The following is a 22,898-nucleotide window of genomic DNA, read 5'->3' as shown; positions in this document are numbered from 1 at the left end:
ATTTGTTCGCTGCCTTCCCTTCAAGCGTTCTGACAATTTTGTCATGTAGCATCCCTCTTTTTTCTTCCCTTTCCAACCATTCTTGCTTCTTTTCCTTGTTTTCCCCGCAAGAAGGACTTCAATTAACATACTTTTTGTCTATTTATTGCACTTTTGATCTATAAAATCACAAAGTTATGGCTGTAGTCATCTTTAAAGTGGCGTATACAACTATTTTTAGTGCTCATAAGTGCAAATTATATTAAAGTATTTCTTGAATATTTAGCACAGTTTAAGATACTGCCAATTATGTATTAGTACAAACACTGTTGAGAAAACTCATTTCAAGGTAACTGCCTTCACAAGATTTTTGAGTTTGGGATCAAATTCAAACTTTTAAATTTGATAATAAACCAAACAACATTTTGCCAACCTATGATCATTGTTGAGATAATTTATTTTTCTACTTTAGATAAATGTCAATCTTTGAGTTTTAGAAAAAAAAGTAATTCAAAAATTGTTCACAGTGAGCTGTGAACCTGATTTGTCATGTGTAAATTTTGGGGGTTTCTAAAACTCAAAGGTTGAAATTCATCTAAAGAAGAAAATTATTATTATTATTATTATTATTATTATTATTATTATTATTATTATTATTATTAAGTAAATTATATTAGCAAACATTATTATTTTGTAAAACTTTTTTAAAACTTAGTTTCAAAAATCTATTATAGTAAATTACCCTGAGATTTTGACCCTTCGGAGATGTCTCTTTTAAACTGAACCTTCTCCCATTTTTTTCTTCCCAGAGATGTTACCACTTTCAAAATAAAACAAATTAAAGGCCCAGTGTGTAGGATTTAGTGGCATCTGTCTGTGAGCTGGCAGGTAGCACCTCAAGCCTTTCTCAATGCCAAGTACGCCAAGTTCACCGTGTTTCCCCTTCAAAGGGTGTAGGAGAAATTACAGTGGTCACGAAACTCGCACACAATGTGAAAGGCCGTGTCTAGAGCCAGTGTTTGGTTCGTACGTTCTGGGCCAGCACAGAAACGGTGAAACATGGCTCTCTCCATGGAAGAGGACCGCGCCCTCTGTAGATGTGAATGGCTCATTCTCAGGTAACGAAAACAAAACAATTCTTATTTTCAAGTGATTATACACTTATAAAAACATACTTAGGAATGTTACATTAATTTTCTGCCATATTCTTCCTGTAAATCTTATACACTGGACCTCTTATAAATTCTTATGACTATCTGCTGTTTATTCCCTGTTTACTGGAAAAAGTCCCTGGGTTTTGAACTACTCGTGGTAAATAACACATAGAAAAAAATGTTCTCATCATCATCATCATCAACATCATCAACATCAGCTTCATTGTTAACATCAGCATCATCATGGTTAGCATTGCTGTTATGAGTTGCATTTTCATGCATGCATGAGCATTCAAAGGGTCATGCTCGCCAGTCATTCCATGTCATTGGCGCTTGGTGGTTCAAAAATGGTGGTGGGGGAAGGGGGTGCTTAGGGGCAAACAAAAAGATCTTGTTGTCTGCAGAGAGGTGAGGTTCTACTGGATGTTAGAGCAGTGTGGCGGTGGTGGTGGTAAAGATCATGCAGATGAGGAGAAGTGTCAAACAGTCCTGGAACCAGGCTGACCGAAGACATTTTGGGACCAAGATCACTGAATTTCCAGCTGGAGTCGACTTATCAAATGATCTGAGTGCCAAGATGCTTCGGGAGCCCCAGCCCTGCTCTTTTGGTTGATTCTGAGTGATTTTCCAGTTGGGAAGACCAATAGCTACACTGACGTCATTGTAGAAGTCCCTTCTTCCTGAAATAATTCCTTTTCTGGAGGAATCAGTATAAATATTAAAAGGGACTTCTAAAATGGCTACGCCTGCATGTAGATGACTCCCATTATGAAGGTGTTTGGAGAAGTGGAAGCTTAGAGAATAGGGCACTTGGAGAAGGGCACTTGGTAAAAGGGTGTTAAGAGTGGCACTTATTGATGAACTATGGCCTTGGCTGAGTGGAGAAGAGCTTATGTGGAGGACTGGACTTTTTGAAGATGGCTTAATAGGATTTGGGTCTCAACAGTCTTATCTGCACATCTGGTTCAACTGTGCCAAAGCAGCAGCAAAGAGATAAGTATGTTTGGGCAAGGTGTTTACATGGTTACATGGTACATGATGTTTGGAAGCGTCTGGGCTACTTTAAAGAGGCCAATCATGTAGCGATGGCTCAGACTGATGGACTATGGGATGCTTGCCAGTCATGGAGATATGAATTCTGGGACACTGTATGTCTGGAAGCGAGATGGTGCAATAAGAACCCAAGGCTGCCACATGTGCCCGCAATCAGAGTATGTGTCTTCACATCGTCTGAATTTCCATTAAAGTTGAACTGAAATCAAAATTCTGTGTTGCTCAGAAATCAGTGCATATATGTTCTTGGTGTTTCTTGTTGTTGTTGTGGAAACATGGTAACTACCACAAAGAGTCAATTTAAGTTTTGTTTATTTTTCGGCAGTGATAGCTCTACATAGATTAGTGATCTTCAAGTGGAGAGTTCATCTGAATCTGCACAGAATTTAGAGACCTGCACCCGCATCACTACCTGGCCCTGTAGGCTTTACTACCCTTTAAATTCTTGTGCATCGCAAGCTTTCCAGCTTGGAAACCGATGCATGAGTGTTTTCTTTAATGATTGATTAAAGAGGCTGCTTTCAGTTTTGTCTCTGTGTGTGCAGAAATGTCACTGCAGCAAATAGTGTCAGACATTTAAGCAGCAAAACTAAAAACTCTTGTTTATAAACTTGACAGGAGGGAGATAACGCTCTGCTGCTGTGCCTCGTGTAAATACACATACAATATTTCTCTCTCTCTGTCTGGGGAGACGCACCCTATTTCCCCCATTTAATATTTTGAATCAAAGGGCTATGATGTTCTCAGGCAGTAGTGCACCACAGAAGTTAACAACGTGTGTTTCCTCAAATGTTAGTCAAACGCTGTCATGGGAAATCCCTTCAGAGAGGCTTGAAGCTTCTTCCAAAAAGTGGAAAATCTTAGTATCAAAAAAAGTTAGCAGAATTCAAATTTCAGTTCGACTTTAAGTGTCCTGTGCATGTTTGTGTGTGTGGGAGAGAAAGCATTTGAAAGCACATCGTGGCCTCTTGTGTCCACCTTGTATGGGTGTGAAAGGGGCGGAGTCAGAGGTTATTTGGAGCTGGAGCAGAGCGGACTATTGGCTGATGGCCATCGTGATGTCACTTCTACCTCGGTTATATTTGGAGTTCTTAGATATTTGTTCTTATTTTTGAATGGCAGGCAGGCAGGCAGGCAAGCAGCACCTACTTGTTACATGGACAGGAGCAAAGACCACAGAATTTCCCTAGATCGTTCAAATTCTTTTCTGCATCCTTCATGTCCTTATTGATTTGGTCCATTCCCTCCTCGATGCGCTCCAGTTGCTCTGATTAAACACAAGTCATTTATCCCCCACAGAACGAAGCACGAGAAGAGAGAAGAGGGAGGAAGAGGAGAGGAAGAGAGAGATAGAGAGGACAAAGGAGAGAAGACAACAACTTCAGACACTCACTGTGACGAAATAAAGTAAAACAAAAAAGAAAAAAAAAGGAAAAACTGGACGCCACCACATATGTATAGAACCTTTGGGGCACGTTGTCAGTACCTACTTGTTACATGGACATATGAAAAGCCCACAGCATTTCCCTAAATCTTTTAAATTTTTCTCGGCTTCCTTCATGTCTTGGTTGATATGGTTCATGCCATCTTCAACACGATCGAGTTGCTCTGGTCAGGACAAAGGGATGACAGTAGTGGAATGAATTTCATTGACTGATTGACAGAAATATGAGATATGATGAGAAGTAAGTGAGTCGTGTGTGTGTACTCTGGTGTGTGTGCATGTGTGTGTCAAGGTGTGAGAAGACTGAACTAAGTTGCTACCGAGTGCATTGATTTGATGGGATAAAATATAATTATGTGCAATTTTTTGGCCAGAAAATGGAATAAAAAGCACAAAAAATCAAATAATGACAGTGAATACTATTTCTCATTGTGCCTGGTGAATTCAGTTTAAGAGTTGAAATCTTTCAATGTAAATGTTAGAGGAATAATTTGACATTTTGGGACATAAGCTTATTCACTTTGTAGCTGGGAGTTCAATGAGCAGATTGAAATCACTCTCATGTCTGTACACTAAATATGAAGCCAGAGCCAGCTGCTAGTTAGCTTAGCTTAGCATAAAAACAGGGGGAAACAGCTAGAGTGGCTCTGTCTAAAAGTAACAAAATCCAAGCCACATTTCCACCACAAATACCAGAAACTTTTAGTCCCAGGAACTACTTTCCAAGCTTGTGAAAGCACCAGTAGTCACCCCTACAATGTTGTGACAACATTGATGTTGAGGTTTTTCCACATCACTCAAGTCCTAGTCTAAAGACCTGTAGTCCGCTGACGTGAAAATGACAGAGCAACAGCTGATTTTACATGCCATCTTTGTGTGCAGCTATACAGTGATGATGACAGTCATTTGTCGTTGTTCCATCTTTCATATGCTTTCTTCTGTAATTTCATGTTGGTGTGTCGAAGCATAATGAACAAAAAAACAAACTGGTTTGCAGCTGCACATTTAAAAAAATGGTGGCTGAAATAAAATGCTTCAAGTACCTGACCAGTCTAAAAGGTTTAGCGCTGCAAGGCTCACCCCCGAATCAATGTAAAACCGAAAACTGAAATCACTATAAATTACAATCAATCAAATGAGCCAACCTTATTTCTTCCCTTGTCATTCCAACTTTCAATAAATGTGATTAATGTGAAAATATTCTTTTCCTGCTTTTTAAGGACCCCCTGCAAACCACTCCAGGACCCCAGATGGTTCACAGACCCGGGTTTGAAAACCACTGTACTAGGTTACCCCCAAAACAGATTTTTTATAGGGTAAAGTAATGTCCAGTGGACTTCATTCGGAACCCAGAACCTGGTTACCCCCAGAGTTCCTCCAAAGGTTCCTAATCCCTGGGGAAAGTTCCTGTGGTGGAAACGTGGCTTTTGTTTAGAAAATTGGAAGCAGAAGCAAAGAGCTACTGTATGCAACTCTGTGCAACTGTACAACCACGGCATGTTGTTCTTACATCTAAGTTTTTTGATGGATTAAACAAACAAGATATAATGCGTTAATAAGTGAGCTTTAACTGTATTCTGCACAGAGCCAGGCTCTTCTGCTCTGCTTTCAGTCTTTATGCTAAACTAAGCTAATTGTCATGATCTATTAAGAGACTGCTACCTTCCTTGCTTTTATAATTTCACCAAAGCAGACCAAAGCAAAAATGCATCATGCATCAGAGGTCTTTTTTGTTCTTCCTATGAGGAATCATTCTGCAAACCCTGTGAACTATAGCTGCTCATTTTTACTGTTCCAGAAGGGAAAATAATGAGTCCTGTTAGCTCACTGATAGTATTGTTTGGTCTGACCAGGCCCTAGCAGCCAGTATACAAACAAGAACAGTTACTCGAATTATTCATTTTGAAACATAAATTTAAGTCACTTCATGGACCATATTAATCGGGATCAAGGAATGAGCATGATGCACATACCTTTTCTTTAGTTAAAAGACCCTTTAAGAGACCATTTAAACCACTTGCAAGTTACTTTGACTGTGAGTGAATAATACTGGCTTATTGATCTGAAAACTGCCTGTGTTGCTTTGTCTGGCTTTGCACTTGTTCAAGGTAACTGAAAGGATTTCAACTATGATTGGATTTCTGGTTTGTGAGAGTTAGAGCCTTTGTCATGCTGATGTGGTGGATGGTGGGTTGGTGACAAAGTCTTTTCCATCCTGACTGTGATTAAAGGAAACACGGTGCAGGCAGAGTGTGAAAGGGTGAGGCACAGTTAAATATGGAGCGGATTCAAAAAAGCAGTTCATTGACTTTTTCAGATTTGTAAAATCCCTGGTTGGCATGCATTTATGTAAATATATTCAACCAAGAAAGGATCCACGTTGAGTCAATGTTGTTAGAGTGAAGTGGGGTAACGGCATTAAGCACGCTGCTCTCATTAAAGAGTGATTGGTAAGAAGAAATGGTCATTGAATGAACGTTTTATATTTTATTTCACCAAGAGCAAACCTCTGCACTCTTAAAAGAGATAGTTCACCCAAAAATGAAAAACACAGTCATCATCTACTCAACTTCATGCCGACTGAGGTTTGGGTTTGGCGTTTTAGTCCACAAAACACTGCTGTAGTTTCACAGGAAAACAGTGTTGCAGAATTATTTTTATGTTTGAAAACTGGTCACCATTCACTTACATTGTTTGGGAGATTGTATAACGCTGTTTTCCAGTGAAACTCCAGCAGTATTTTGCAGACTAAAAAACTAAACCTGACCTTCAGTTGGCATGAGGGTGAGTAGATAATGACTTAATTGTGTTAATTTTTTGTGAACTACCCCTTTTAATAACTGTCTCCAGTATCAAGCACCATACAGGCACAGGCTCTTCTGCCTGCACAAAGTCAATAATGCAGGGTCAGAGGTCAGCTCAGGCTTACAGCCTCCTGGGTGTGTGTTCAGTCAGCCGCTGCAATTGATTTTGGAGTGGTGGTCCTCCGAGTGCAGAGCAGCACTGTGGACACTTGGGATGATGGGATAAATGGATGGTCCAAGGAGGGATAGAGCTTGTGAACAACCATGTTGGTGCAATTAAGGCTTACAGGATTGATAAAGTGGTTTATATGCCTTCCAGCCAAGGGGAGAGCTGAGAGCCTCCTTAAACCAAAGTGAAGCACAAGGTATTGTTTCAACTGTTTGATGTTGCACACTTTAAACCACTTCATTTAATGTGGGTTGTTGGCTTGCTCATTAACAAACTGTGTCTGACCAGGGATTTTACAAAGCAGGATATGGATTGATAGAGAAGTGATTGAATATTTTGTCATTACCAGCTAAATCGATCGTTTTTCTTATCCACCTCTGGACTGTGGCAGGGTCTGTTTAGCTTATCTCAGACCTGTTTGGGCATTGACGCCAACATGACTGCATTTTAACAATTTTAACATCCAAACAGTTTTACCTCATTAATTCTAGAGAAGATAAAAGCACAAACAGACCTGAGAACAGCCCAGAAGTCACCCTGCCACTGGCTGCCACAAGGGCAATCATGTTCAACTGTAATCTGGACAATGTTTAATTTATCTTGATGTTGAGCTGTAGGGTATTGGCACTGCAGTGGCTGGCGTTAAATATTCTTCTGTTAGTGTTTTTGGCACTCTCAAGATTTCCCTTCGTTGTCTCTGTTAGCTAATGGAAATAAGACAAAAGCTGCTGGCAAATCAAAAGCAGTTAGGCAAACCAACAAGAAAAATGTTAGCCAAAGGAAACAAAGGTTAAAGGAGGCTGAAACAAAGAAAATTTCCCCAAAGTTAAACTGACACTCTTGACCACTCAAATAAATCATGCATTAAATCAAAACCCAAATCAGAGAATATAACTCTAAAAAAATCAGGAAAAAATGAATTAGTTTGGAAATGCATTTAAATGAAAACAAGCAACTGCATATGAAACAATTCATCCATTCACAAGTGTTTTGATACCATAAATTTAAGTACTGTCTATAAACAATAATGACCCTTGTGGTGCTGCTAGCATGTGAATATGATCACAATTTATTACTTATATTATATACAGAATCTTTATACCAGCTTTGTTGAATGTGAATAGCTGTTAGTAATATTAATATGTTGTGACTAAATTCGCCACCTCCCTTCGTGCAGACTTACCTCCCTGCTCGTCCAGCATAACCAAAGTCCTGATGCCGGCATCTTTGCTCTATTCCCCAAAGACAGTCAGGTAGAAACGAAGGGGGAGGGAGGGAGGAAAAATGAAATGAAATAGAGGTCAGTAATGAGGCTACAACAGCTTAGGGAACAGTGGCAGCTGAAAAATATGAGCTGCCATATAAGCAATTCTCCCTTCACATATTCTTTTCCTTTTTTTTGTCCAGAGTTGAGAAACTATTATTTTTTTTACTTTCTCACTGTCATTCGTTGATATTGGCCTCTTCTACTCCACTAAAACACAATAACTGAACAAGTTTCTTAACTTATTTCACGGCAGCCATATTGATATGACATAGTAGGGTAAACACAGGTGTCACCAGTGATACTAATTAGGGTCCCATTTCATTTTGTGTAGCAGAGCCTTTGAGTGAGCCAACACGCACAATAGCAGCACCCTGAATGGAAAAAACTTCATTAATTAACTAAACTAAACATCAAATGTGAAAATAGTATTATTCTGATTAAATCCATACGGCCTATTGTCAGTTCACAACTGTAATTCCAGCAAAATTAAGTTAAGTTAAAACTGAGTTAAAGAACAGTTGTCCAAATACATTTATGCATGAAATTTCTCATATTATTCACCACGATTGTCCTACAAACGAGTCTGAGATGAGGCTATATCAAGGTAGAACTCATTCAGACTTCTGTTTTACTATTGTTCTCTGTTTTAGAGCTTATATATGGCTTTTAAGGTAAATGCCATCATGTCACATTTAGCCTCAAGACAGTCTGTTGTCATAATGAATCGAGGTGCAGATTAGACTGATGATTGCTCTACTTTTTACATCTCATTTTTTGCCCAGATATTGACTGAATTGGACAATTATTTACCTTGCAATGTTTCAAACACATTATTTAGCCAATATCCTCTTATCCTTTCAATATTGTACCAGGAATTGCACAATACAGCATGATTCATTTGGTGTGTGGAGTGAATTTGAGACCTTAGTTCCAACTAATTAATTAATGATTATTTAGGACAGATTTTAAGACTACTTCTTACTTTTTAAGGCTTTTTATAAGTAAATGTGAATTTAAGCCACCCTGCTATGATGTGAAGATAAAAGTATATTCTATAAAAACCGACTAATTTAACATCACAACACCCAGGGATCATTTCCGTTCTCCTAAAGTATCACATTAGAATATTTTGCACCCCCAACGTCAGCATGCAGGCTGGTATTGATTAGATCATTACACCTTAAGCAGGAAACATGGAAATAGCCCCCAGGAGATTAACAATAATAACGCTGACAGCAAAGGAGAGTTCTCATTAAAACGAGAACCATGCCATTGGATTTCCATGTACAAATGACACAATTAATAACCCAGGGTCCCAACACCCCTTCTGTCACTGAGTCAGCAGCCGTTTGACCTTTGGACGTGCTTATAACCTGTGAGTAAGCCTATTTTTCTTCGTCCCCAAATTTAAAATGTAGAGTGTCTGTTGGTCTTCTTTCAGCCTTCAGATTTTCGTTTTAATTCCTTCCTGTGACTGTGAACCATCTGAACAGCTGAGCCTGCATGAGTGCAACAGTAAAGCTATTAGTCACTGATAGGCTGGGTTGGCTACAGGTTTTGATGTTGGTAGAAAGAGTGTGAGGAGGCGGAGGATAGCGACACTTGCTTATATGCAACTCTTCCTCCTCTCTGCTTCTTAGAAATACAGCACCGCCGCACTAAGATGAGGCACCTGGTTCGGCCTGATAGGCATAAATAAGATTATGGTGTGTCAGTGTGCACGCACACACACACCTGAATGCACAGACGCACACATACACATCATTACACACACGCATACACATCCCCCCCTGCCTCCTCAGCAGTTTGGGAGCAAAGCCACATTGATGTTTGAGAGGCGAGCGGGGAGCAATAAGGAAACTGAGGTGTAGAAATTATTCTGTAATTCTGCAAGCCTCGGTCCAAGAGAAATCCCAAAGTAGTCGAAACGTGTCCCCGGGGAAACTCAAAGGAATAATCAACCATGATCCCGTGCAGGACTGCATGGAGGTGCTTCAGTGCTCCTTCAAATCCAGTGGAGGGGTTCACACATTTTAGCAGATGGGTTGCAAATTTGCAAGACTTCATGTATGTTTAATTATAGTTGGTGTGCTAAAACATGAAGTATTTTTACTTACTCAAAAGCAACCCCTTAATATAAAATTTGTGATTTTAGGCTACATAAGTGTTTAGCTCTTTCTTGATTATCTAATCTGTTCTTTTATGTGTACTTTTATCCATTATTGTATCTTTATTTTAAGCTGTTTTTATTTCTTATTTATTTATTCACAGTAATTTTGTATTTGATTATTGTCTTGCTTTTTCCATTTGTACGTCTTTGTGAAGCACTGTGTGATGGCAAGTTTGAAAGGTGCTATATAATCAAAGCTATAAGGCTGTCAAAAGTATCAATGCTTCAATATTTTTCAATACAACATGTTTAAAATGATACAATACCCATCAAATGTAGTACAGAAAGTACCAAAGCTGTTACAAAAAAGATCATTCAAGACCTCAGTTTCGTTCAGTCCTCCTTTTTTTTTTTTTTTACTAGTATTGTATCAAAGCTTAAAATTCTGGTATTGTGACATTTATGTAAAGTTTTTATTATTAAAATCATTAAAAATGGATTGAGAAAATAAAATCTTAAATAAAGAGAAAATAAATATCTTAAATTCCCTTTATCTCTACAATATAATACATAATTATAGAATAACAGAAAATATAATAATCCTTATTTGTGAAACCAGCCTTGCAGCTTAGAAGAAAAAGGCTGTACAAGTACCAATATTCATTTAGCCCACTCTGTTTCCTCACTATTTTTGCTTATTTTGTTTTGTTTTATTATTATTATTTTTTATTATTATTTTATTTTTTTTTTTACAGCTGAGCAACGTAAAGGGACAGTTCATCCCAAAATCGTAAAAATATATTTTCCCCCTGGTCTATAGTGCTAAAATCATGAGTTCTGGAGACATCGGCCGTAGAGATGTCTGCCTTCTCTCCAATATAATGGGACTAACTGACGCTCTGCACAAAAAAAAGAAGTGAAAAACTTAACAGCAACATCGCTCTCCAGAAAATCCTGACTTAGTTACTCAACATAATCAACACATCTTGTGAGCAGTTTCATGTAATTTTAGAATCTATTATTCTCTCCAACAGAAAGAAAGTAGTTCCTACATGAAACTACTCTGAACAAATAGTGAACAAAAAATGCCAAATTTGATTTGGGGGTGATCTGTCCCTTTAAAGTGACTATGCTAAATGTTGTCAGTTGCTTAGAGGTGATTCCAAAGTAAATATTCTCAGGTAAAAACTGTAGAGGAGAAAGGTAACCTCAGCATGTGCGCTGATTTCAAAAAGCAACTACTATTACTACAACTATTCAGAAAATACTTCTCCTTCAAAATAACATAAACCCTTTTTCCAACTCATTTTTTTTTTTATTTAAAACCCATCATGTCCTCAGTTGATAATATTTTCTGGATAACAGAAATTGTGAGTGATCATAAAACAGACTGAATATAAACATCTAAAGCAGTCTCTCAGTTTTATCACCATGGACTAATGCTGTGAAACATAATAACAAAACTGATCAAATCTGTTCCTCTCTTCCACATTTCCTCTTTCCATGATGTTTCCAGCAGTGTTTTGCTGCTGTCCTCTGAGATTTTTTTCATGTACGACTTGTATGTGTTTCATATCTGTCCCCTCACCGTCCTTTATCTCTTTTTCACCTTGTGTCTGTTAAACAGGAGGAGGAGCGGTAGAGTTCCTCCTTTCACTCCTCCTCTGTCTACCTCTCTCTCTCCTTCAGCCTCCCCCCGGCCTGCGGTACAGTGGTAGGGTGGAGCCGTGTGTCGACATATGTCCACTGATGATCAATATGACCTTGAGATCTGCAGCGAGAGCTCGTCAGACACCACCGCCCCCAGCTGTCCACGCCTTTTCTCTCCCTGTATCCTTCTCTCCCTTTCATTCCCTCCGCCTCTGCTTGTTGGCGAGTCATTTTCTCTGTTTCTCTCTCTCTCTCCCCAGAGTGTGTGTGTGTGTGTATCTTTTCTCTCTCTGACGTTAGTTCATTTCGTAAGTGTGCTATTCACGCCATCACTCGGTTGACTCATGGTTTACTCAGTCCTCCCTGACAGGAACATGCTGCGTGTGTTAAAGCTAAATCTTGAATTCAGAAATCAATAAGGCATGGGAGAGTACTAGTCCCAGGCACAAGGGAAAAAAGTAAAATTTAAATTATTTTACATTTCAAGAATAAATTCAAAATGTTGAGAATGAAGTCGAAATTGTATAAATATGCAATGTGACATTATGTAAAAATGTATAAATAACATTTTTTCTTACATCAAGCACTAATTATGAAAGTCTGGTTTTATTTTTGACATTTCTTTATTCTTCAAATACAAAATAACATTTTTCCCCCTCTCATTTTTTTCCTCGAGCCTGGCCTAAGTATGAAATGACTTGATTTCATTGCTAATAAGACAATTAATAAATGCCATTTGGTGCTTGCAGAAGAGATATTTAAGGAATAGTTTGATATTCTTTGCTGAGAGTTACATAAATCAATCGTTACCACTCTCATATCTGTAAATATGAGATTTGAATTTCATGAGAATAAAACAAAAAAAAAAAAAATAGAAATGTGCTAACTACTGAGTTTTAAAAGGTGCAGATTCTTTCACTTATTTAATTTTTATGTGGACTGAGCTGATAATATAAAATATAAATAGACAGATATATGGACAGAGAGTCTGTGATGCCACCAAAGGGTTTCTGAAGAGCCAAAATACTACAAAAGCCTACTTGCTAATGCCTCTGTGGGCATGTAAATATGCTAATGTTAGCACCGTAGACAGTATAATAAATAGTGGACAGAGCCTCCGTGACGTCTCCCATGGGTCTGCCGTCGCTGTCTATGCACTGCCTGACTCAACTAAGTCCCAGCTAATCAAAAAAACAATCAAAAAGATGGAGTGTGAATTGAGCTGAGGTGGCCGAATGAAGCGGCTCACAATCAGCTGGCCAGCTGTGATGGTACTCAAATATCACTCAAAGTGCACATGTCCTTAATTGGCCCTTCCTAAGTCCCGCCCTTCTGCTCTGTGCTCCAATAACAGTTAAGCCAGCTTGGTACCTTCACCAACTTTCTCATTTTCATGTAAATACACAGGTTCAAATCTTAAATTGGCTAAACTACAAAAACCATTAGCAAACGTTTTTCTAACATCAGCTAACTTAAGATGTGAATATAGGTCACTCAGCAAAATCTTTCCACTCACTTTAGAATTTGGTTTTCTGCTTTAAATTAGACCCCACCACATAGTTTATCTAACACAGGAAATAGGAAAGGAGAAAGTTGAGGATACTAAGCTTGCTCAACTGGAGCTCAGAGCAAAAAGAGGCGGGACTTAGGAGGGGTCAATTATGCATAACTTTAAGCCTTAATAAAAGCCCCCGTATAGTTGGGGAAATTGGCAACAGAGACCAACTGTACCGACTGTAAATATGTTTATTTCTGCTGTAAAGTTGTCTGTATTAATATATGGGTCTGAGAGGGTTGTAGCCAACCTCAAGTGGCCATTTGAGGAACTGCAGGTTTTAGCACGAGAGCTAGCTATTTTCCCCTGCTTCCAGTTACTGTGTTAAGCTAAAGTAACGGTCTCCTGGCTCCAGCTTTGCATTGAACACAAACTGGTTTTCTTATCTAACCCTCTGCAACAAAGCAAATGAGCATATTGCCTAAAATGTCAAACTATTCCTATGCAATGTGTCAGCACAGAGGTGTCGTTTCTGACATTGTCCCCAAAACAATGTGGAACACAAAATCACTCCATCTTTTGTTCAACTCTCTTCAAAGAAAAAATTAGGACTCATTCTTGCAAAATCATCACAATTTTCTACTGTGGAGCTGACTGACATTTCTAACCACCTCTTACAGATTTACTGTAGTGCAGCCATGTATCCAAAGGAACCAAGGAGCCTCTGATTGTCCCTGCTGTACCAGTACGCATTCAGTTCTGCTCCTGCGAGACAACCCACTGTCTGCACGTGTGTTGTACTCTGCACTGTTGTGAATAGCATGGTGTTCTTTGTTGGAAAATGAGAATAATGGGGACATTGTGAGCAAACTGTAATTGGAAATGCCGGTTGCCTCAGACTCACAACTAATGTGTGACTGAAAAATGTATTGTAATTTGTCAAATATAAGCTTTTCATCCATAAATGTGTAATTATTTTTCAATTACGGACTCAAAAGTTTATGGTAATGTTGTGAGTCACTCTTCCCTTCACAAACTGCTGAAATGAAAATTTCAATAACTGTAACAGAATTATAAGACAGGGACAAAAAAAATGTCTTCATAGCTGTAATATTATACTACAATATCTAATAGAATAATATTATCTAAAGGTTCAGTGCAGTAAATTATTTTTTTCTGCAGTTTGTCTGTTAGAATATATATCAGCCTTTGCCCAAAGTGTATCGTAACTATGATAGACTTCCAGGGTCACAACATTAATTTCTGTTTTTTACTGCATCATATTTTGTCTCAGATTTTATTATTAAATTTAAAGTTTTAGGGTTTTTCTTACCTCTTCCACCAGCTGCAGCATACGACGAGTGCTTTCAAGTGACTGTGGAAAAATAAAAGACACAGTTAGTTTTCATTTGAGATCACATGACACATTCAGACAGCTATCATAAAACAGTACTGTTTGAGTTGGAACAAGTTGGAACAGCGAGTTGGAACCATATACTTTATATCAAAGAGACTGACTTATTATGTGAGATATGATCTATGGTTGAGGCGAGTTGTGTATCCTCCAAAGAACTGAAGCTCAGGCAGTTTGCTGCAGGGTCACTGAACCAACATGTGTGCAAGGACACACAAAATTATGACTGGACCGTGACAAGCAACAATGAGTCCTACACTCTAACTTGATCAGTTGTTTATAACTGTCAGCTGTCTGTCAGTGTGAAGTTAAGTCTGGTATCCTGAAAACAAAAGCCCACTGCTCTGAAAATACACACTCTGGAGTTCAGTGACTGACTGGCAGACTTCATTAGACAACTCATAAACAGATGTTTACTCATTCGGCAAACATTCAGCATTCATTTTAAGTCTAATAAACGTGAAATTGGCAAACAAAAACAGTTTGCCAAGGAGAACATGCAGCTTTAATGTTGTTGTGAGAGAAGCCAGTATTTCAACGCAACACGTTTCCTTAATCTCTGACGACATATCATAGTAATTTTGTGGTTTATTAAAGTAAGTATATTACATATTTCTCCTTTATGACTTCCTGAGGTTTACAGAAAAACAACACAATTATGTGCCTGCCACAGGTACGTGTTCATTGAATGGACCATAAACGAGCATGTATCGCAACAAAGTGGAATCAAATTAAACAATCGGTGAAACACAAAAAGGATCAATATCTGATGTCTATTGGCACGAACTCAACATGAACTCACAGCGATACACTGTCTGCTCACTGAGTCCACTCATGATGGGAGTGTTGACCATAACCATAACAGTGACTGATTTATGAGGTTTGTACAGCTTATTTTTCTGTACACTAAATTTATAAATTTCTACTACAGCTTCTTTCATCAAATTAGTGTACCATTAAATGTACAGTGATTAATTAGTATATAACTATTGTCTAATATCAAACATATTTTTTCTTGTTTTCATTTAATTTCATACAAAATACAGCTTGTTACATCTTTTTAGTGTACTGTAAAATAAAATGGGACCTTTATTTTCATATTGTCAGTCAGTTGAATGATTTGGATCAGAGATAAATTGCTTTTAAGTGTGTTTGAGATCTTTTAACTCACCAGTGATTTACTCAAGAATACAGCAGCTCTGCCAATAAAAATAACCACACTCTTGTAATAAAAGCACGCTTTGATCCCCTCCCCTCTATCCCTTTCTCCCAGACTGTTGGATGTCTATTATTAGCGTGTGTGCTGATAGATACGTAGCTGCATGTTCCAGTTTCCTCTCTAAGAACTGTGCGGCTGCAGAGCACAGCTTGCTAGCCGGAGCTGCTCGGCAGGGACAGCGCTCTGTGATATCTCGTTCTTCTTACAATGACACAGCTTTGCCTTGCTGTGCTCGCTGAGAGCGTGGCTGGTCCCCCGGAGTGGTGGGAGCGGGAGAAGAAAGGGGGGGGGGTTGCGTGAGGAAGGGAACGGGGCACAGCCTTGATTTGAGCGGCCATTTTTGATGTAGCCAGTCTTCTTTCTCTTCTTCCTTATTTTCAACTCATCTGTCTCGTTCCTCACATTTTCCATCTGCCCTTTTTCCTTGTTAATTTAAATTTTTCTCTTTTCATCTGATGTCAAGCAACCAGAATACCCTCATACTGATATTTTAACACTTGTGCTCATATTCTCTGATCTGAAGTAGGCATGATATGAGCTGTTGTCCTCTCTGTGGATCTGAGAACTCATGTAAGTCAGTGCAACAGAGGCTAAAACTGTTATTCTGACGCCGCCATTTTGTGCATGGCCTATGTTCACACACACATGCATGCACACACACACACACACACACACACACACACACACACACACACACACGTGTACGCGTGTGTGTTTGTGTGTTTAATATTCTGCTCAGCTGTGCCAGTGTGAGTCATATGTGAAGCTGGAGGGGTGTGGGCTTATCTGCTCTGGGCCATGGCTGAGACATTCTCTTTCTCTCTCAAGCTCAAGCGCATAGATGAATTCCTACAGATGAACGCAGACGCACACTCAGTTTGAATTTGTAAATTCACACTCACAAGTGCGCACATTTGTGTTATGTCCACTCACACAAACAGACACTGAAGATGTTACTATGCAGCGATATATAAAGTCAGATGAAGGTATGCTCTTCTATCACCTGCACACGCGCGCGCACACACACACACACACACACACACACACACACACACACACACACACACACACACACACACACACACACACAAACAGCTACAGCCCAAGGCAGATTACAACATGGTGCTGTATAAATTATAATATTATGCATTCAGACAAGGACTGAACTATATTTCTGAGTGTTTTAAAGACATAGTTTGGATAGTCTGAAGGAGGGTATTATGTGGTTCTTTTCAATAATCAGTGTATTACCTGCACCAGAAACCGGTCAACATGCCCTCAGTTTGAAGAAGCTAAGCAATGCATTGTTTGGATGGGGTCAGCAACAAAACGGATGTTAGCCACTTAAAATAGGTCCAGCTTAAGTCTGTCAGTTAAAGCGTTCTCTATATATGGAATATTTTCACTGCTTTAATTTGTTGTCAGACAGCCTTTTCTGACTGAAACTGCTGTTATATAAGCCAAATATTGCTCTCTCCAAATCAACCACACTTCATTAGCAAAATCAGTAATTTTCCTTGCAGAACACAGGTAAGTGTATATAGTGTAAGTGGCTAAAATGCCTTTAGTTGCTTACACTGTCCACAGCAGTGTATTGCTCAGCTATCATGCTGGTACTCCTCTCTGCTTCTCCAAACTGGGGCTGTGTAGACTGTCATCTATTACTGGTAATACACTGACTATCAATAAGTAGCACATACAATCACACTTCAAATCCAAACTATCCCCTTGACAACATTTTGAGACTGTTATAAAACATCCTACACATTGTAAGAATGTAATTAAAAAGACTGTAAGAATATATCTAATGTGCTTCTCATTTGTATGCACATGACTGCTCAGGTCCAGTCTCTCTGAGTAAGTATGCGTGAAAGTGTGCGTGCCATCATGTTTGTGCTGCCATCACAACTCAAACCACTGTGATGCAGCGGGCGTGCTGTTCTCACCTCATCGGCCAGCTGGTCGGCGCGTTGCTGCATGTCTGACAGCTCATTGCGCATGTCCGCATCATCTGCCATGGCTGTTGGATGTGGGGGGTGGAGAAGGTCTCCAACAGGGAAGAGAAGATCCTAGTGGGAATTCGGGGAGGGCTGGAAGAGAACAGAGACAAAACATTAGAAAAGGGATTGATGGATGCTGCAGTACAAACAGTCTCTGTACAAATGATAACTTGGATGTTTGAATATTTAAATGGTATTGAGGTGATTTTTGGCTTTTGGAATTAAGACAGCTTCCAAAAAAAGAGAAATCAAAGCCATAACCTGAGATGTCCCTGTGATCACAAACCAACAACATGAAACATTCATGGTCTTCTTTCTGCAGCCCTCTGAGCAATGAGAATACTTTGAACAGTTGGTACCAGTAAATGTAGGATTACAAAAAAGGACCAGCGGCAGGAGGCAGATGAGGTTTCCAGAAAAGCTTCTAGAAATGTTTGCTAATTGAGTTAAGATTTATTCATGACAAACTCAGACTGATTCAACAGCAATTCGTCCTCTAATTCCTGTTTATCTTCTCGATGTAAATGCATCCATCATCACGCATGTGCTTTGTCAAGACGCCCTTGAGCAAGGTGATACACTCCTCCCTACCCACTGGCTTCAACTCGCCTTGGATCACAGCAGCGAATAGCTGGAGGTACAAAAAATGCAAATGAGAAAAATGGCATGCAAGCGATGTCAAAAATGAAACTGGATCATTTAAGTCATACAATGAAAAAATAAAACCAAGTGGTAGCCAACTGGGAGCTTCTGTCTCCCATCTCTGTTTACTGTTGCAGGCTGTATAATGGAGGATTAAGAAGCCGCCGCCACAGCAATGTTTGTTTATTGGGGAATGAATGGGACGAGAGCAGGCAGCTGATGTTTGCAGAGGAATGGCAGTCTCAGACAGTGTTGACTGGGATTTTGGAGGATTAGCCACAGAGAGACATAAACAGCCTGTTAGCCCTGTAGCTGTGATCCTTTCCTCCCTGTGTAGGTCAGGAGAGGCTACAAGCCAATAGTTGGGTATCTCCAGATGTGGGATTACTGGAAGCTAACTCTAAAGATGATGATGAAACAGCTTGTCATGTGTCAGATGAGGTTGTGATTATCAGTGGATATGGCTACGAGATATTCTTACAAATTAGCATTAAAAATTGTTTAAACCTCTTAAGAATCAAATATAATTCCTTGCAATAGTTATCTGGCTAAGTGGAAATCCTGCTACAATAATGGTTTTTACTGCCCAGGGGGGAGGGATGATGAATCATTGGCTGTTTTTATGCGCATCCTCAGGGAAACAAAAAAAAACAAAAAACAAACAAACAAAAAAAACAGTTTGGTTAAGTGATATTTTTAATATTATAACCCAATCAAATCACTTAAACATGACAGGGCTCCTAGTCGTACCAATTACCAAACTGCAGCTCTACAAGGGATTTAGGTTGTTTTGGCTCATTGTTTTTGAAGGGTCACGACTCACATTCCTGCACCAATTGGTCTGTTTGGGCTGTTTGTCTGCCTTCAAATAGTAATGCAAATGCAAATTCACTCAAATTATCCCTTGAGTCTGCAGGTCCTCTTAGCTGCACTTTAGCATCTTTCAGCTCATTGTTTTGGTCTTCCAGCCCACTGTTGAGGTTCACTCTCACCGCTCTTATCAAATGCAGTTATCAACAACAGTAGGCAAAAGATATTACCGATAAAGCTCTATAAACCTGTATGCTACCTCCTCATACCGATTCCAATACCTGAACTTTTTGGACTGGCCAGCATTTTAAGTTGTATCAGAGACATCTTCAGATAATAGTGTAGGTACTGCAACAACTCTACTTATGAGGCTATAATGTGCAACTGATATGTTAACAGCTTATTTCTGCTCCCCCTGAGTGACACATAGATTTAAGGGACAAATTTATACCACTTCAGCTTGAACTAAAGCTTTTAACATGGGTTAAAGTAGCACATTAATGCCGACACCCAGGTTGAGTAGCCTGCTGTTCTAGTTTTGCCCTATCAAAACAACCAGCAGTGGATATTCAGACTCTTGCACTTCTTCATGCACTTGTGCAAGGTGCCACCATGTGAAAAGCTTTTGTACTGCAAAAGTTTGAAGATTAAGGTTCATGATAGTGAGGTAAATGCATTACTTGTAACATTAGTGAACAACAAACCTCAACAGACCATCCAGTCCATTTGCAACCCTTAAAATATTAAAGGTGTAGTAACTGATTCTGAGGAAAGGTAGTTGATTGTTCAGTTGTCGAATGCTGGAATTTTGGGAATGAGACTCAACAATCAGCCATCTTACCGACCTGTGATTGGTCAAAGTCTCCCATCATGGGCTAGATTTTCTAAAGTCTGAAAAGAGAGCCAATACTGGAAAACTAGTTTTCTCTCAGACCACTTACACTTATTATGTTAAAGGTTATTAAGGGAACTTCTGGTCAGTGATACCAAAAATAAATTGCCTACCTCAGTTTGAATGCACTGTACACTATACTCCTAAAAGACACTTAACAAGACACACAAATTAAAACCAATGTACCCAATATATATCTTATAGAATCAGTGTTTTTAAGTAATTAAGGCCACTATTACTTGCAATACAGAAAAAAATACAACAAATTAACCACAATCAAATTCTCCTCAATGATCACTACTCCAAAACAGTCTAAATCTTAACACAGAAGCAGGATACCAGGTATAGACTAATCAAGTCAGGAAGGAGTCTGTGTATCATCTTGGACTTGGACAGACGGCTGCGTCCCACCTGGACATGTCACATCTTGGTGACTGAGCGAACAGTCTGGTCGATATTCTGCGTCAGAGGTCCCGCTGTACTCTCCGTGTTGGCTTCTCCCACTCACGTGTCCAGAAATGTTCACAACAACATCTGCTGGCCACATACGCAGGATATGAAGCCATTTTTTACTGCTATGCCAGTATCACAGTATGTCACGGAGTGAATCATTAAAGCCTCCCTGGGCAGTCTATAGATTCATCTGCATTCATCTCCGTGTCATGAATACATCCTCAGATCAACAGCTGCATCATAATGATGAAGTGTGCAGGCTCCTATTTATTAATAATAAAACATACTCAAAGATCCTTCGACTATTTTGTGGATAAAATGTGCATGTTCAATCAGACACAGTTATATTCATGCCTCATGTTTATTCCATCTCTCCCGACTCTGACGTCTCAGATTTGTCTCTCTCTCTCTGTGTCTTCTCCCTTCCCCCTCGCTGTCCTGCATCGCTTCACAACAGCGGCTGCCATGTTGGGTTACATAAACCTCCAACTGGACTGTGCGGTGCAGTGTTAAATGTCTGAATCGAGTCGGATCTTCAGAACGGCTCGCTGAAGGAAGAGAGGGCATCATCGCACTGTCCGGTTATGTAACCAAATTCAGGCAATTAAGTTTTAACAGGCCGCGCTGACCTTTTACTTTATGTCTCAATTACAAGCTTCACATTTTGCATCTTAGATGCCCCCAGCACTGCCTGCTTCAACACTGGAACATGTTCATCATCAGGCTTTCTCAAGGATAGAGGAAAAATACTGGTGGAGAGGGCATTATGTAATGAAATGCTTTTATAATCAATTCATTAATTAGTGTGCATTACAGTTAAAGTGAAGAATTTATCATATTGACACTGCATGTAGGCTCAGTTTCAGATACTCTTTGTTTGACTAACAATAGACACAGTTAGACTAGAAACAATGAGAAAACAAGTTGTTATTTAATCATTCATGGAGAAGATATATATAATGGATCTAAAGTAGCTTACAGGTTATTTTTAATGTCATAATTTAAAAGGACCAGTGTGTAGGATTTAGTTGCATCTAGCAGTGAGCTTAAACGTTGCAGACACCTTGCCTCACTCTCCCCTTCCAAGTGTGTAGGAGAAACTACAATGGCCATGAAACTCGCACACAAAGTGAAAGGCTGTATGTAGATCCAGTATTTGGTTTATCAGTTTTGCACTTCTGTAGATATAAAGGACTCACTTTTGTTCTAAGGTGACAAATACACAACTATTCTTATTTGCAGGTTTTTTATATTCTAATGAAAACATACTTATGAATATTGTATTCTGTTTCTGCCATATTTTAAAACTTGAAAAACTCAACTCAATATTCACTCAGAGCTTTTGACCAAATCCCACAGTCTTCCTCAGTGAATCACCTGTTCTGCAGGTCACATGATGCCACGTGAGTAACTTTCCATTTGCTGAAGACAACTATGGGATATGCCCAAAAGCTATGTAGAGAACTAAGTAAGGGAAACCTTGATTTAAGAATACTGTTCTGCTGATACGGGCTTTTGTTTATCATTAGCCTCAGAGGAGATAAGTGATAAAAATTTAGGAATATTTAACAGATAATATCTCTTTGGTTTTAATATCTATTGTTGCTGCTTCTTTTCATTTTGAATATAATCAAAGAGAAAATTAAATAAAATGATCTGAATTTTGTATGTCTATTTTGTCCCCTCCAGATACCAACAACGACTTGTATTGCATGAATATAAAATTGTAAAAATAATTCCCTCCTCTGGTAAATTCTGTCACTTTGTTGACCACAACTGACCCTTTGCTGAGCTCTGCCCTCCTTAGTTACTGTTACTACGCCTGCCAAGCTTTCCATTCTCGCACTGCATTTATGCAGTTTACAGTGATCACGGTGGTAGAGAGATGTAAACAAAAGCAGCCTTTCATTTCTAACTGACAGTGGTGGATTTTAAAGTGTTTATGTAAAGTTACCTGACAGTTGTGTACATGATATAACAATAATGCTGAGGCTGAAGCTATCTTACATCTAAGGAAACATTGGTCGGATGGTGAAATACAGCAGGTGTATTTACAAAACAGATGACATTAATACACTCATTAACGTGGGGAAAGGAAGCACAATGGACTTTGACCCAGCTGGACCGTAACCGTGGAAGACAGCCAGGTTAAGAGTTAAACTAATCCAGCTTAGATCTGAGACAGCGAGCCAGAGTAGGATGGTCAGCCCACTTTGATTCTGCATCAGCCCATATCCTCTACCACAGACCCCCACAGAACAAATGCAGATGCAGTGGTATCTAACGAGTTTGGCTCGAGGTAAACTTACTGCAGCTAGTAAGCTAGCATTAGTTAGCCAGACA

General features: G+C 39.2%; 1 protein-coding gene across 2 annotated transcripts in view; it reads right to left on the bottom strand.

Annotated features, from left to right (window-relative positions):
- The window catches only part of snap25a (synaptosome associated protein 25a), a 48,931-nt gene that overhangs the window by 6,805 nt on the left and 19,228 nt on the right, over nucleotides 1-22,898 (bottom strand). Inside the window, exons 2-5 of one of the 2 annotated variants that reach the window (XM_084736885.1) lie at nucleotides 17,705-17,848; nucleotides 14,459-14,500; nucleotides 7,787-7,835; nucleotides 3,677-3,794 (exon numbers count right to left, since the gene is read on the bottom strand). In XM_084736885.1, the coding sequence (XP_084593011.1) occupies nucleotides 3,677-3,794; nucleotides 7,787-7,835; nucleotides 14,459-14,500; nucleotides 17,705-17,776 (281 nt within the window). In that variant the 5' untranslated portion in view covers nucleotides 17,777-17,848. Of the gene's footprint in view, nucleotides 1-3,335; nucleotides 3,454-3,676; nucleotides 3,795-7,786; nucleotides 7,836-14,458; nucleotides 14,501-17,704; nucleotides 17,849-22,898 lie in introns of both variants that reach the window. The other variant, XM_084736884.1, reaches the window with a different exon arrangement.

Source organism: Lutjanus erythropterus, chromosome 15 (assembly GCF_056507025.1).
Source record: "Lutjanus erythropterus isolate fLutEry1 chromosome 15, fLutEry1.hap2, whole genome shotgun sequence".
NCBI classification, from domain to species: domain Eukaryota; kingdom Metazoa; phylum Chordata; class Actinopteri; order Lutjaniformes; family Lutjanidae; genus Lutjanus; species Lutjanus erythropterus.
Note: the sequence above shows the minus strand (reverse complement) of the source record. Positions and strands in the feature narration are given on the sequence as shown.